Genomic DNA, 15,177 nt, shown 5'->3' on the forward strand with positions numbered 1-15,177 from the left:
AATCAATGCACATCAAAACCCATGCAACACAAAAATCACGTTAACACTATACAAAAACAGCAACATGAATGCAAGCATGAACTCATATTAACTCATACAATGCAAGTATAAAACACACAGTCATGGACTTAAAACACCAAAACCGACTAATGCACTAAAATTTAGTGTTTCATAAACAAAATCAAACTTAGGAAGAGTATATCTAAACTCAAGAACTGAAAAAGTGAGGATAATAGGATCTCATGTCGACTTCAGCCTCCTAGGTTTTTCCCTCAATAAGGTGGTTCCTCCATAACACGTTTACGGTGACAACCTCCTTGTTTCTCAGCTGCTTCACTTGGCGATCTAAAATTTCGAGTGGAACCTCTTCATAAGAAAGGTTCTCATCGACTCCTAACCCCTCAACGGGCAGGATGGACGCTTGATCACCAAGACACTTTTTAAACATCGAAACATGAAACACTGGATGAACAGAAGCCAAGTCATTTGGTAACTTCAGTTCATAGTCAACATTCACTACTCGCTGTAAGACCTCATAAGGACCTATATACATTGGACTCAACTTCCTTTTTTGATCAAACCTCATCACCCCTTTCATGGGTTATCTTCAGGTAGACCTGATCACCTACCTCGAATTCAAAGGTCCTCTTCTTATTATCAGCATAGGATTTTTGACGACTGTAAGCAGTAGCCAATCTATCCTTGATCATTCTCAAATTTTCCATAGACTCATGTATTATCTCAGGGCCAAGGATGGAAGACTCTCCTTTCTCAAACGACACAACTTGGGACCTACATATCATGCCATATAGTGCTTCTAAAGATGCCATCTCAATACTGGAATGGTAGCTATTAGTATAAGAGAACTAAATAAGTGGCAAGTAATCATCCCAATTCCCCTTGAGGTCAATAACACATGCTCTTAGCATGTCTTCAAGGGTATGAATGGTACGCTCTACTTGTTCATCTGTCGGAGGAGAAAAAGTATTACTGAGCTTCACCTGTTTAACCAAGCTTTTTTGGAAAGATCTCCAAAAGTGAGAAGTGATAGATAAAGGGATCCCATGACACCTCACTATCTCATCAATATACAAGTTGGTATAATCTTCGGCCCTGTAAGTAGACTTCACAGGAATGAAGTGAGAAGACTTACTCATCCTGTCAACAATGACCCAAATGGAATCATGCAGACAACTACAAATTCCATATTAATAGCCTCCCACTTCCATGTTGGGATCTCGTTCGACTGGGTAAGACCTCCAGGCTTAAGATGTTCGGCTTTAACCTGTTGGCAATCTGAGCACTCCTCCACAAACATAGAAATATCTTTCTTTATACCTTCCCACCAGTAGATCTCCTTGAGATAATGATACATCTTGGTGGAACCTGGATGAATGGAATACCTAGAGCCATGAGCCTCTGCAATAATATTACGTCTCACATTATCAATATTGGGCACACAAAATCTACCCTAGTATCTAGGCACACCATCCCCACTAGGGAGAATGATTCATTCAGCTTACTCGACACTGAGTCTTTCAACTCCATGAGTACTAGGTTGAGATGCTGCTTAGCTTTAACATCTACGACAAATGAGGATTCAGAACAAGAATGAATTGAAACACCCCCACTTGGTGTATCTACCAGTCATACACCTAACCTAGCCAATTGGTGTACCTCTTTAACCAGCTCCTTCTTCTCATCATCAATCTGAGATACATTTCCCATGATTAATCGGTTGAAAGCATCGGCTACTATATTGGAGTTAGCTGGTTGATATTGGACACTTATATCATAATCCATGAGTAGCTCTAGCCATCTTCTCCGACGAAGATTCAATTCTCTCTATGCAAAAACATACTGAAGACTTTTATGATCAGTATATACATCAACATGTACACCATATAAGTAATGTCTCCAAAGTTTTGACGCAAATACCACAATAGCTAACTCAAGATCATGGGTAGGGTAATTCTTCTTGTGGATTTTCAACTGTCTTGATGCATATGCAATCACCTTGCCATCCTGCATAAGAACACATCCCAAACCTACTTGGGAAGCATCACAGTATACCACATACCCTTCACCACTCCTCGACAATGTAAAAACTGGGGATAAAGTGAGTCGGTGTTTGAGCTCTTGGATTCTCTTTTCACAAGTTTCATACCACTCAAATTTCGCCTTCTTCTTTGTTAAAGTTGTCAATGGAGAAGATATAGCAGAAAAACCCTCAAGAAACCTTCGATAGTAATTAGCCAAACCCAAGAAACTCCGTATGTCTATAGGAGTGAGGGGTCTCATCCAGTTCTTTACAGACTCAATCTTTTTTGGATCAACCTCTACACCCTGGTCAGACACCATGACCAAGGAAGGTCACTAATCTAAGCCAAAACTCACATATGCTGAATTTCGCATACAACTGATGTTCCTTAAGTACTTTCAATGTCATTCTCAAATATTGTTTATGCTCTTCTCTAGTCTTAGATTATATGAGGATGTCATATATGAATACTATGACAAAAGAATCAAAGTATTCACAGAAGACTCTATTCATATGGTCCATAAACGTGGCTGGTGCGTTAGTGAGACAAATGACATGACAAGAAACTTGTACTGACCATACCTAGTACGGAAGGCAGTCTTAGGAATGTCCTCTTGTCTCACTCAAAGCTGGTGATACCCTGACCGAAGATGTATTTTTGAAAAGAAACTTGAACCTTGGAGCTGATCAAATAGATCATCAATTCTGGGAAGAGGATATTTGTTATCTATAGTGACTTTGTTAAGTTACTGATAATCGATACACATTCTAAAAGTTCCATCCTTTTTCTAAACAACAACACTATAGCACCCCATGGGGATATGTTCGGCTAGATAAAGCCCTTATCAAGTAGATCTTTTAACTGCAATTTCAACTCTTTGAGTTAAGATGGATACATTCTATAGGGAGAAATAGAAATTGGTTTGGTGTTGGGATCTAAGTCAATCCAAAGTCAATTTCACATTAGGGAGGGATTCCTGGTAAATCCTCCGAAAAGACATCTTGAAACTCATTCACTATCGACACAGAGTCTATGGAAGGAACTTCATATTCTAAGTCAGTGAATCTGACTAAGTGGTATACATACCTTTTACATAACATCTTATTGGCTTTAAGATGTGAAACTATTTGGCCTGTTGGATTTGAATTACACCCTTCCTATTCTAGCTCATCCTATTTTGACGGTCTATGGTAGCATAGAATTTATGGAGTCAATCCATACCCAAAATTATATCAAAGTCAAGCATGGTTAATTCTATTAGGTCAGCATAGGTAACTCTATCAAGAACAGCTATTGGGCAATCTATATATACTTTTTTAGCTCTAATGTTGTTTCCTTTGGTAGTACTAACTAGAAAAGGTTCATTTAACATCTCAGGAAGCAAGTCAAATTTATTAGCAACTAAAGAAGTAACAAAAGACAAGGTGGATCCTGGATCTAACAATGCATACACAGGAATAAAATACATGTAAGGTACTAGTGAACACATTAGCTGACTTCTCCTGCTTCTTTGTACCTTTCAAAGCATATAACCTGTTCCTCTTGTGAGGCTCGACTGCAGCAATAGGATTAGGCCGAGGCTGAGTATCCGTCTTGGCCTGATTCTTCATATGTGGGCAGTCCTTGATTATATGCCCACTCTTGCCGCACCATAGCAGGCATTAGAACCTACCATGCACTCAGCTCCATGCAAACGGCCACACTTACCACACAATTTTTTGCCACGCTGGGCCTTTCTATCATTGCCCTTCTTGGGTCCAGACTTGTCCCCTTTGGCATTAGTGTTCCTTAAAGGTGTAGGATTACCTGAGTGCCGGTGCCCTTTCTTGAACTTGGGCCTTGCCCTGGACTCCAAACGAACTCCTACCAGTGCTAGAACCAGACTGATCCGAGGGCCTAGGCTTCTTGACTTCTCGGCCTCTATTACTCCGACGACTCTCCTCCACCTGCTATGCATGTACCATCAACCTATAAAGGTCCATGTTATCATGCAACATGGATGCCTGGCATTCCTCCTCCAGATCCTCTAATACACCAGTCATAAACCTGCTCACCTCATCCCTGTTACTGGACACCAGGGAAGAAGCATGTATGGAAAGTTTAACAAACTTTAAGAAGTATTCCTTAAATAACATACCTCCCAAGTTATGGGGACTTCTTCTAGTGCTCGGCCATCTACCCACATCTTTTACCATACATGAGCCACATCTTTGAGCTGGTATGCAGCCAACTCAGCCTTCTCCTCTTCATTAATGCCCATAGCACAGAGAATCTTTGTGGAGCTTGTCCAAAAACTCCTAGGGATCCTCATTTGTTCTAGACCCGAAGTAGACTAGAGGATTCATCCTAGTAAAATCTCTTAGTTTTCTAGCCATGGTGCTTGCAAGTGGGTTCTCCCTAGGAGCACCCTCTTTAGTGGCATGGGCTATGATAGTCTGTGCCTAAGCACTGATGGCTTGGTCCATCTGAACCAGTATTGCTGTCACTTCTATTTCTGTCAACGCAGCTGGGTTGACAAGCATTTGCGGTCCTACAGCTGGGCTTAAGGAGGATCTTAGTTTCCCTTAACTTTCTCCAACTCTTCTGCATGTGTTTCTTCTTGTGTTAATTTTTTTACACGCACACACAAGAAAGAGGTTAGATGCTAGAATGACACAAAATGTCAAAGCTCTACACAGCACGATAAAGAGTAGAAAAAGGGAAGATTTTTAACATCACTAAGTCTCTAAGTCATGCTTGTAGTGCACTTCACAACCATAAGCTAGAAATTACGCAAGGTGGTTGTTTTAAGCCTTAGTTCCTAGGTAATTTTACCTCATACTTTAATACCAAGTTTGTCACACTCGAGTATGAGACCCTAGATGAGACCGACGTCGTTAACCTTTCAAAAATCGTAAACAAGCCTCTTCTTAGATTTCATCACAATCATAAAGTTAATTTAGCAGAAAATATAAAAAAATTTAACTTTAGTGAAGTGTAATTAGACTTCATATAATTCTTGCATAAGAGTGATATACTAACATCTCAAAATAAACAACCATCTATTAAAAGATTGAACAATGGAAATGAAGAATTCATAATGTCATTAATAGTTGCCAAACCGACCTTAATACAAAATCTTGAACAAATGTTTGAAAGGAAACACTAGGGACAACATCCACTATATATGTATAATCTACTAAAGCAAGAAAATAAATCGTATGTATCCTCGAACTCAAGAGGACCTACCGAAGTCTGGAGGTACTAGTCCAAATAGCTTCAACTAATCTTCATTCTTCTTCAAGGAGCTGCACCTATAAAAATAGAAATTGTATATGGGTTAGTATACACTTGTACTAAGTATGGGTGTATGCACATAAACACATGAGGACTATGCATGATCAAGGAAAGCTCTTCCTATAGCAACATGTTATTTTTGGAAAGTGAAGTCACTTCACTTTCCTAATTCGTTATTTATGAAGCATGCTATGAATATGACACATTTTCATTCATTTAAATCACACAAATCATTTTCTATATGAACATAAGACCTTGTAATCATGAACATAATTTTAGAACAACTCAAGCAAAATTTAATATTTTTGCTCCCCTTAGGCCAAGAGCTCCCTCTCCAGACTTAGTTTATTTTTCAGTGTTTTCTTTTTTTGTTGTGTAGTTCAATGATCTCCTTTGATCCTATGTTTTACATTGAGTGAAATGATTTATTGTAGTCCCATTGATACAATGAATCAAGTAAGTAATCCAAAAGACTAAAGGAAATGATTTGACTACCCTACTCACAAGTTATTCTTTCCATTCTTGTTAAATTGGGCATGAAGTCTTTATGATACAATCTTTATTGGCTATGCCCATTATTTTATCATTTGCATAATATAAAGATGATGGGGCATATATTCATACTCCAATCGATGAGTCATTATGTTTTGCTCCCTTTGTTGACATAAGTCAACAACTGTTAAAACTTCATTCTTATCAAACATTGATGATTTGATGTACTTATGCTTTTGATTACTTAGTTCACTTTGAACTACATTTCTTCTTATTTGATCTCATGTTCACTTTGAACATGCTAGGTTGACTTAGGATATACTTTTAGGACTCCTTTTGGGATCTTTATGTGCAATGACAAAGAATTACTTACATCATTACTTAGTCTAACCTCACCCTTTGGTCATCCTATCTAAACACCCCTCATCTTCCTAGTTCTTTCTTTATTTCTTTCTTACTTTCTTAGATAAATCTTTAGCATTTAACCGACATATATCATGTGAGCTAACATGAAATCCAGTGTCTTTCCCACACTGAAAAGAGGTGGTTCACTGGCCAAAGTGAAACCGAATACTTCCTAGCTTTTTAGGTGGATCCACTAGCTAGTAACCTATGCTGGCGATATAGTTCAAAGACTTGGAGAATTTTTTACCCTTATTTAGCTTGGTGGTAGTCTCATATCATGAGGCTTACATGAGTTTTCACAAGCTCATTACTAGTCTATCAGTGCTTAACTCAATTTATCATACTTTACAACTTTTAGAGTTGACTCATACACTATGGAAGCTTTCTTCTAGTATGAGGTAGGCTTACCTGAATAGATGACTTGTCATCCATTTCTATACTTGATGAAAACTTAAATCTTACATTATCATCATGGTGTGAATGAGACTTGTCTCATGATTTCTAACACCATCTTATGTGAGTATCTTTAAAATAATTGTCTATGTTCGAGTGAGACTTGTTCTTTTAACATCCCATTCTCGGTAAATTTCATAACTCATAAGCTTTTAGTTATTTTACTACTCACCTTATCTTGTTCAATGTTATTTAGTAGTCTTGTACCTTTATTTATGAAAGTTATAAGGACTTATTCAATATGCTACTATGCTCACAAGTTCATTTAGATAGGGTATGTTGGGGCTTGTCCCAATCATTGGCATACCCTAGGTTATGAGTTCATTGAGTTACATCTTGTCAAGTCAATGTTTAACATGCATTTGGCCTTACAAGAAACATCATGATTTACATTGTCCATATAAGATTGGTATAACTTCGTCATTGGCCAATTCAAAGTAGATGATACTCTAAGCATACAGATCTATCATATAAGTCCCATTCGACATTATCAAATCACAGAAACCTACACATAATGATCAGTTATCACCACATATGAACAACATGCTCGAGATTTGCATTATATATACTACTAGAATCGGAAATATGGAGAACAAGGGATATGAACATTCGACAATTTCATTGGGAACAACCCTAGTTTCGGTTTTCTTGAATTCAAAACGTTTGAAAAGCCTCCTGGGAAAAGAATCCAATAGATAAGCCCATACTTTAATGTAAAATTGAATCTACGAAGATCACCCTCTACTTTGCACGAAAATCTTAAGAATTGCCTTGAAATCGCCTAAGGAGAACCGAGAGTATTTTTCTATTTTTTTCTTACATTTGTTCACTGTTTTTCAGCGTGAGTTTCTACTGGATAAACGTGAATCTAAGTCTTAGGAACTGAATAATGACTAATTCAACTTAGGCTAAATAATTTTATTAAATAAATCAATCAGCTAATTACCAAAACACCCCTCTTAAATTGACTAAAAATAGGAAAGCGTTTGACTTAGCCAAATTATGAAAATTTGCTAAGGGTATCGAGTTTGAAAATGAATTTAAATTAATTAAATAAGTTTATGATTTAATTAATTAAGTGTCCTAGGGTAATTACTAAAGTACCCCTAAGTCACTAGGACCATAACCAACCCCTTTGAACCATCCTAGGTTAGGTACTAGGATGTTTCTTTAGTTAGTTACTCGGCTAGTGTCACCCAGTTAGGTCTTAGGATTTCGGTCACACTAGTTCCTTCATTTTAGTCAGTACTAGGTTATTTATCTAGTTAGGTAAGTTAGTTAGAGACTAGGATTGGTTAGGAAGCTCGGTCTCACGTGGCTTGACCCGACGCATGTCGGACCCTACCGCCCTAACTGAATCGGTTGGGCTTGGTCACTCGTTCTCTTGGTCAGTTAAACATGTGCTTGCACATGTGTTGCCGTGCACTTTCCTAACCGTGGACTCTGTAGTTGCACTTGGAAATTTCACTTCTTGTCCAAAGGATCCTCACTATGTCTTTGGGCACTACTTAATCTACATGATCACTTTAAATGATCCTGTGCTTAAGTACCCAGGCTTGACACTTGGATGCCTCATACCTAATGTGTGTAAGCTATGAAATAAAAAAATTTAGCTTAGGGTCTTTATTGAAGGTACAATTTTTAAACAAGCTTGGATTGGAGCATTTGAACATCAAAGTATATCTTAAGTTACTTGTTGATACATAGAAATTGGCTAACACCCTTAAGTCAATATTCTATAACATGCCCAATATTATTCAATATTAGGAATTGGGATGCCTAGGTACCCCAATCCATATTCTTAAAACCTAATAAACTCTTCATTAGACAAGTACATTTTCTAGATTTTTACAATAGGTGGAATTGTAGAACCATGCTCTAAAAATTGTTCTCATGTCCAAGTTTCACAAACCAAACTACGGATTGTACAACCTTTTATGATGCGTAGAGAGGCCTCACAGAACCCAAGTCTTGAAACAACCCAATAAGCTTTCTATGATTGATTAGGATCTCGCTTAAAAGTTCATTTGTGCTGTATAAAGGATCCGTAAAACCCAACATCAAAGATCCTGAACCTGTTTTGTACGAGAGGGTCTATGGTTTGTAGACTTTTGTATGGACCATAGATGGTATTCCATAGACTACTTTTGCCAATTTTAAGAGAGGTTATTTTAAGTTCTTTCTCACCCTTTCTAAACCTATACCTCAATGTTTTTTTACCAATGAAGTCACAAGAAACCACTAGCACAAAGTTGAGTTGAAAGCTTTCTTACCGATTAAATTTTAAGATAAGATTTTACTTAGGTCAACATGATATGATCATATCTCTTGGCATATGTAGTGCCTCAGAAATTAATAGGTAAAACTAGAGCCTAATGTTTGAGTCTTAAAATTTGATGCATGTTTTAGAGTTGAAAAATAGCCCTAAAATTTGACTAAGTGTTAGTTCAAGTGAGTGTTTAAGGAAGGTGAAAGGCATCACTGCTCTTAAAAGAACCCTTGAACTTTGCCTTTGGCATGTGGGAATAAGGAATCATTCAAGGGAAGCTTCAAGGCACGTGAAATCCTTCATAGTCCTTACAAAATCTCATGAACTTTGCCTTAGGCATTTTTAGGCAAGGAGGCAAGTTCACTTGAGGGTTCAACAAGCGTGGAAGACTCCACTCTTCATAGAGGCCCCTCATGAATAAATGCCTTAGACATTTTTGGCATAGAGTGAGTTCAAGGGAGGGTCCACGAGGTGTGAAGTACTTCACTGCCTGTGGTGAATGTCTTAGTTTTTGGGCGAAGGGCTTTAATCCACGCTTGGTTCCATGGCAAGTGTACAAGCCCATTGCTCGTGTAGAGACCTAGTGGACAAATGTCGTAGCTTCAAAAGCCAAAGGCACAGTCCACATGAGTCCACGGGGGGGTGAAAGGGTAATTTTTGTAATTTTATTTTTAAGTCCAAATTAAATAGGTATGATTTATATATTATTTTCAAATAAATATATAAGGTATTTTAAGTCATTAAACACCCAAATCAAAATCAAAAGTTTATCTTCCTCACAATATTTCTCTCTCTAAAAACCCAAGAAGAAGAAGAAGAGGGAAATAGAAGCTTGGGATTGAAGAAATCAAGGGTTTTTCATCAAACTCTTCAAGGATTCATCATCAACGTATGGTAGTTTACATCTTTGGGTAGATTCCACCCATATATCCCCTTCAAAAATAGATTTTAAAACTTACAAATTTCCCCAAATTAAGGATGTTATTCAAGTGACTTGTGTTATTTATAGAAATGGTTTCAAGGTTTGAATTATGTTGGGTTATGACTAAATTTATTATCTATGGTTGGATTATGGTGAAATTATCCCAAGAACCCATGGATCCCTTATATTGCTAAATTGTGATCTTAATGTGGATTAATTGATTTTAGAAACATGTAAATTGGTCTTGTATGAATTTATTGAATTATATTATAACCATATCTAATGTAGAAATTCTAGATGTTGGGTTGAATATGATTCAAGATTCTTGAAGGGTAAATTATGAGAATAAAGATTCTAATACTTTGGTGTAATTATGGTGTTGATTAAAAGATCATTCTCCCCTATACACTTACACATTATTATGCATGAATTAATTATGACTGTGATGATCTTGTTGTGATTGATTGAAAGTCCATGTAAATGGTTTTTGTTAATATTGATTGAATTAATTGAATCATACTATTACCATGACTGAATTGTAGTAATTGTAGGTGTGTTGGTGAATTATGATTTATGGTCTTTTATGGACAAACTATGAGATTTTGTATAATCATTATGCTTATGTACACGCTTTGTGGAGATATTGAAAGTAATGATATCATGACTATAATGTAATTATGTGTTATTGAAAGGTTATTCTCAACTATACACTTGTGAATGAAGATGACGTGTTGTAAAAGGGTTTTCTCAATGTATATTGTACCATGAATCGGTAGTATTAGGGTATCCTCTTCATGTGTAATTTAAAGTGATCTTGATTAAAATACCTTGAATTGGTAGCTAGGCTTAGGGCATCCTCTTCTTGTATAACTAACAGGATCTTCACTTAATGATTGATGAAGTAATCTAAGGTTTTATCTTGAATTGATAGGTCAATGGAATTGCTTTCATGATGTTATGATGATCCTTGAATCGGTAGGCCTAAGGTAAATTTCATGAGCAACAAATAATGAACCTTGAATTGATAGACCAATGGTACCCTTTTCATTAGGATTTAATGAGATATCCTAATAATTTACCTTGAATTAGTAGGCTAACGATACCCTTTCATGTGTGTAATAATGTACCTTGGGTCGGTAGGCCAATGGATTCCCTCTTATGTGTAATGATGTTAAAAGAGAATGGACTACTTTGTGGGAATTTAATGGTTAGCACCAACTGAATATTGTAAGGTAGAAGCTCACCTTATGTTAGGTCGGGTTTCAAGTAATACCTTCCTTATTCTTGAACTATGTGCCCACATTGGTTATAGCTAGTGGATCCACCTAGGCTATTAAACATGATTTCTACCTTAGGCAAGTAGGACACTTTTTTCCGGTGTGAGGGCATGACTGTGGATTCTATGTAACTCACATGGTCTATGTCGGTTAAGGTTATTTCCCTACATTACAAGAATATGAATTATGACAAGAACATGAACATGAACTACAACTATGGATTCTTAAACAATTTTACTTAGTATGAGTTGGGGTATGAGACCGTTAATGCATTGCACAAGTAGGCTTTAAAAGTGGTTGTAATGTAGTTCTCTTGTGCTATGAATACCTATGAATTACGCATGTATGATATTTATTGTTGCTAATGGTGACTTTACTTGCTACAAGTTATGAACATGAATGTTTCCTTGTCAATGAGTATTGGCTATGGATGAGTCCAAGGTATAATATGAATGATTAGGGTGGCCTATAAGTGGTACTTAGCATAAGGCAGGATTATGAGATCTTACCTATGCAGAGCACAAGTATAGCTTGGGGTTTGTTATGAGATGATCAAAATTATGTTTCTTCAAAAATGTACATGATGACGTTTAAACTTGATAAAAATGCATGGTTTCAACTAAATGTCCCTTTTGAATATGTTTTAAGGATTTTTATGCATGACTACCATACTTAATGCATTTTTGTACTAACCCATATTTTCTATATTTTCCTATAAGTGTAGGTCCCATTCGTTGAGTTGTACTTCTTTTTTTGGGTAAATCTTTGATTGATTCTCTCCATGCTTTTGGTGAGTCCTCATGGTTCGAGGATGGAAGTTTTTCATTTCTAGTTCCATCAACTTTTCTTTTAAGACTATGTTGTAAAGGCTTGTGACCCTTATTGATATTCAATTTTATCATATGGTATATTGATACAATGTCTATACTTTCATTTGGATTTATGGAAATACTTCAATTGTAAAAAGCTTTTAATTCTGCACCATTTCTTATGTCTTAGGTTATGAATATTATGAGTCATGTATGAGCTTCTTCAGATGCTTGTACGTCGTGTCACGTCCGTGGTGTAGGCTTGGGTACTGACATCATATAAAGAGTTAAGTGGACTATGACCTATGAAATTAAAGATTCACGAGTTTTCTTTCCAGTATCACCAAGTTTTCCTTATTTTAGGTTTAGAGTAGAATGTCATGCTTGTTTTCAAAATAAAATATTGTCTTTAAATTAATTTATAAGAAGAGAAAAAAATTTGAGTTTTGATCAACAGTTTTCAAATATTAATTTGTTAAGAATATAAGGAATGTCACAATCGGATTCTAGACCCCAGGCGAGACCGGTGTTGTTGACCTCTCAGAGGTCGAAGAAAAGCCTACTTACGTCATTCTTACTTCGTCTAGGGTAATTTTAGCGGAAAATTTAGAAATTTTGTTTCTTAAAATACATACTAGTCATTCTGTTAGATTCATAATTGTTCACCATCAACCATCTAACATTAAGATCATCAAATGAAAGAAATAGTTTAATATAGCATTAAATGTATACTTGCCAAAATGACACCAATACAATGTCTGAACAAAAGCGGAAAGAATGCTAGTGGAACATACTCCACTAGCCCAATCCTATAAATAAGCTAGAATATAATGGGCAAGCATCCTCGAAAGCATGAGGGCCTACCAAGTCAAGATGAATCTCCATGTCAAGATAGTTTCAGCGTCAACCTGTAGCTCAAGCATCCACCTGTGTCTGCACCTAAAATTGTAGAGTTGTATAGGGTTACTACACACTTGTACTAAGTATGGTTATATGAAAGCACACACCAAGGACATGCATGAGTAAGAATAGCTCTTTCCTAACAACATGATTATGGAAAGTCAAGTCAGTGGACTTGCCAAATTGGGATTAGGAAAGTTAGTGAGCTCTCCATATTTGGATTAGGAAAGTAAGTGAGTTTTCCAAATTTGGATTGGGAAAGTCATGCCATGAGAGTAACAATGCATCATCATACATATCATATTGCACACAGCACATAACATCTTACACATAGCACATAACATATTGCATATAGCACATAACATTTTTCATATCCTTCGTTCATATGCCATGAGACCTTGGAATCATGGACTTGACATCAAGACTTCCCAAAATGAGGGATTAACATATGGTACCTCAAGTACAGATCCTTCTTTAGCAAACACAAAGTCTGCTTCATTCATTCATACGTACTTCATTTCATTTCTTTCATAGGCTAGTGTAAACACCAGCTATACCTAGAATGTAGTTTAAGACTTTCATTGGGTTTGTTTTGCAATGATCAAGAATGACCTAGTGTCATTACTTAAGTCTAGCTCACCTCCTAATCATCCTATCCTAACACCTTTGGTATCATTCATTTCATTATGTGCATCATTTGAGAATGGCCTCATTTATTCATTTGTAACTTTAACTTTAACCAATATAGATCATGTGAGCATCATGAAATCCAGTATCACCCCTACCAAAAAGAGGTGGACTCACCGACCAATGTGACCCAAAACATGCTAGAGTACATAGGAATTGAACTTTTTCAGATCCCTATATTGGCAATATAGGTTTGAAGACTAGGGGATATAAGGAGATTCATATGCGGCATGCCGGACAGTCTCATCTCATGAGAATTACGTGAACCTCCGCCCTTCCCGAAAGAAGGCATCACTGCTCATATCTAGTCTATCGGTGCTCACTATAAAGTTCCATTACATTCAACTCATACGTAATGGAAGTTGGCTTCTAGTATGAGGACATCATATATCAATAGATGATTTCTCATCTCATCATTAGTATTAATTATGTTAGTCTCAATACTTTAATTAGAGTGTTCATAGAGACTGGTCTCTTCATTAACATTTACACTCTCATAGGTGAGTACGTTTTGGTAACATTTACTTAGGCTCATTTGAGATTGCTCTCATCTTTTACATTAGTCTCATATCATGTTGCCACCTCATTCATTAACATTAGCACCTAGTCTCTTCATAATTACTTACCCCGTTTTATGTGAATGTTCATTTCATCATATGCCAATGCACGTGGCCATTTAATGTGTTTCACACTCTTACATAACCCTTATAAGGTTTCATCATTTCATTGTTCCTTTTCATCATTTATTTGTTCATTTCATCACTTCATTGAGTTGGCCATTTAGGGTGTTTCACACTCTTACTTAACCCTTCTACGGTTTCATCATTTCATTGTTCATTTCATCATTTCTTTGTTCATTTCATTGTTCATTTCATCATTTCATTGTTCATTTCATCATATGCCAATGTACATTTAGTGTGTTTCACACTCTTACTTAATTCTTCTATGGTTTCATTATTTCATCGCGTACATCTTAGGTTCACTTATTTTTAGACATATGCTAGACTTATAGGTCTATACATACAAGCCATGATGTTTCATTCATAGTTCGTTTAAGTGATTCATATCTTCTTAAGACTATGTGGTACAAGACTTATGCATCTTGTATGTATGCCAAGATCTCGATTTCGATCTAAGTAGGCAGCATTATTCTTGAATATTTAATTCACGTATGACTTATGTATCAATTTGGAATTTGGGAGGGAAACCGGTTTCAAATCCCTTGGAAAACTCTTAAATTTTTTTCCATTTATTTATTTGATCCATATGGCTTGGGGACCCAAGTTCGAGCCCCAATGCCTTCATTTTATTTTTTCCTTAATTTCTCCCCTCATTTTTTGCTTAATAGAACTAAGAGGACGTGGGATCAAACCCCCACAACCTCATTTACTTTTTATTTTCATTACATCTAATTTTTATCCTTTGGCCAAAGGTTTGTGGTTTCGAACCCACACAACCCCTTTTTAATTTTTTTTAATTCTCTCCTTCACTGCTTAGAGGTCGTGGGTTCGATTCCCACGCCTCACATTTCTTTTTCTTTCATTCAAAGTTTTTTTTATAGTGAGGTCTTGGGTTCAATCCCAAATGACCTCACATATTTTAAACATTATTTTCAAACTTCTCTAAACTTCAACATTAGCCTAAA

General features: G+C 36.4%; 1 protein-coding gene and 1 long non-coding RNA gene across 2 annotated transcripts; one reads left to right on the forward strand and one right to left on the reverse strand.

Annotated features, from left to right (window-relative positions):
• Nucleotides 1-259: 259 nt before the first annotated feature.
• On the reverse strand, nt 260-830 carry LOC138338610 (uncharacterized). Its single transcript, XM_069289589.1, has 2 exons — nt 630-830; nt 260-523 (listed from the first exon to the last, which is right to left on the reverse strand). Exons 1-2 carry the CDS (start codon nt 828-830, stop codon nt 260-262), a joined length of 465 nt encoding a protein of 154 aa, XP_069145690.1.
• Nucleotides 831-9,690: 8,860 nt separating this feature from the next.
• Nucleotides 9,691-12,055, forward strand: LOC109121130 (uncharacterized). The gene is made up of 3 exons (XR_002028522.2): nt 9,691-9,826; nt 10,791-10,845; nt 11,861-12,055. It is a non-coding gene; the product is annotated as an uncharacterized lncRNA (long non-coding RNA).
• The last annotated feature ends 3,122 nt before the right edge of the window (nt 12,056-15,177 follow it).

This window comes from Solanum lycopersicum, chromosome 9, assembly GCF_036512215.1.
Source record: "Solanum lycopersicum chromosome 9, SLM_r2.1".
NCBI classification, from domain to species: domain Eukaryota; kingdom Viridiplantae; phylum Streptophyta; class Magnoliopsida; order Solanales; family Solanaceae; genus Solanum; species Solanum lycopersicum.

Coding starts and splice junctions, on each gene's coding strand:
- LOC138338610 (XM_069289589.1), bottom strand. CDS start 830: ATGGCATCTTTAGAAGCACTATATGGCATGATATGTAGGTCCCAAGTT. Junction 524..629: donor AGAGGACCTTTGAATTCGAG/GTAGGTGATCAG, acceptor GAGGTCTTACAG/CGAGTAGTGAATGTTGACTA.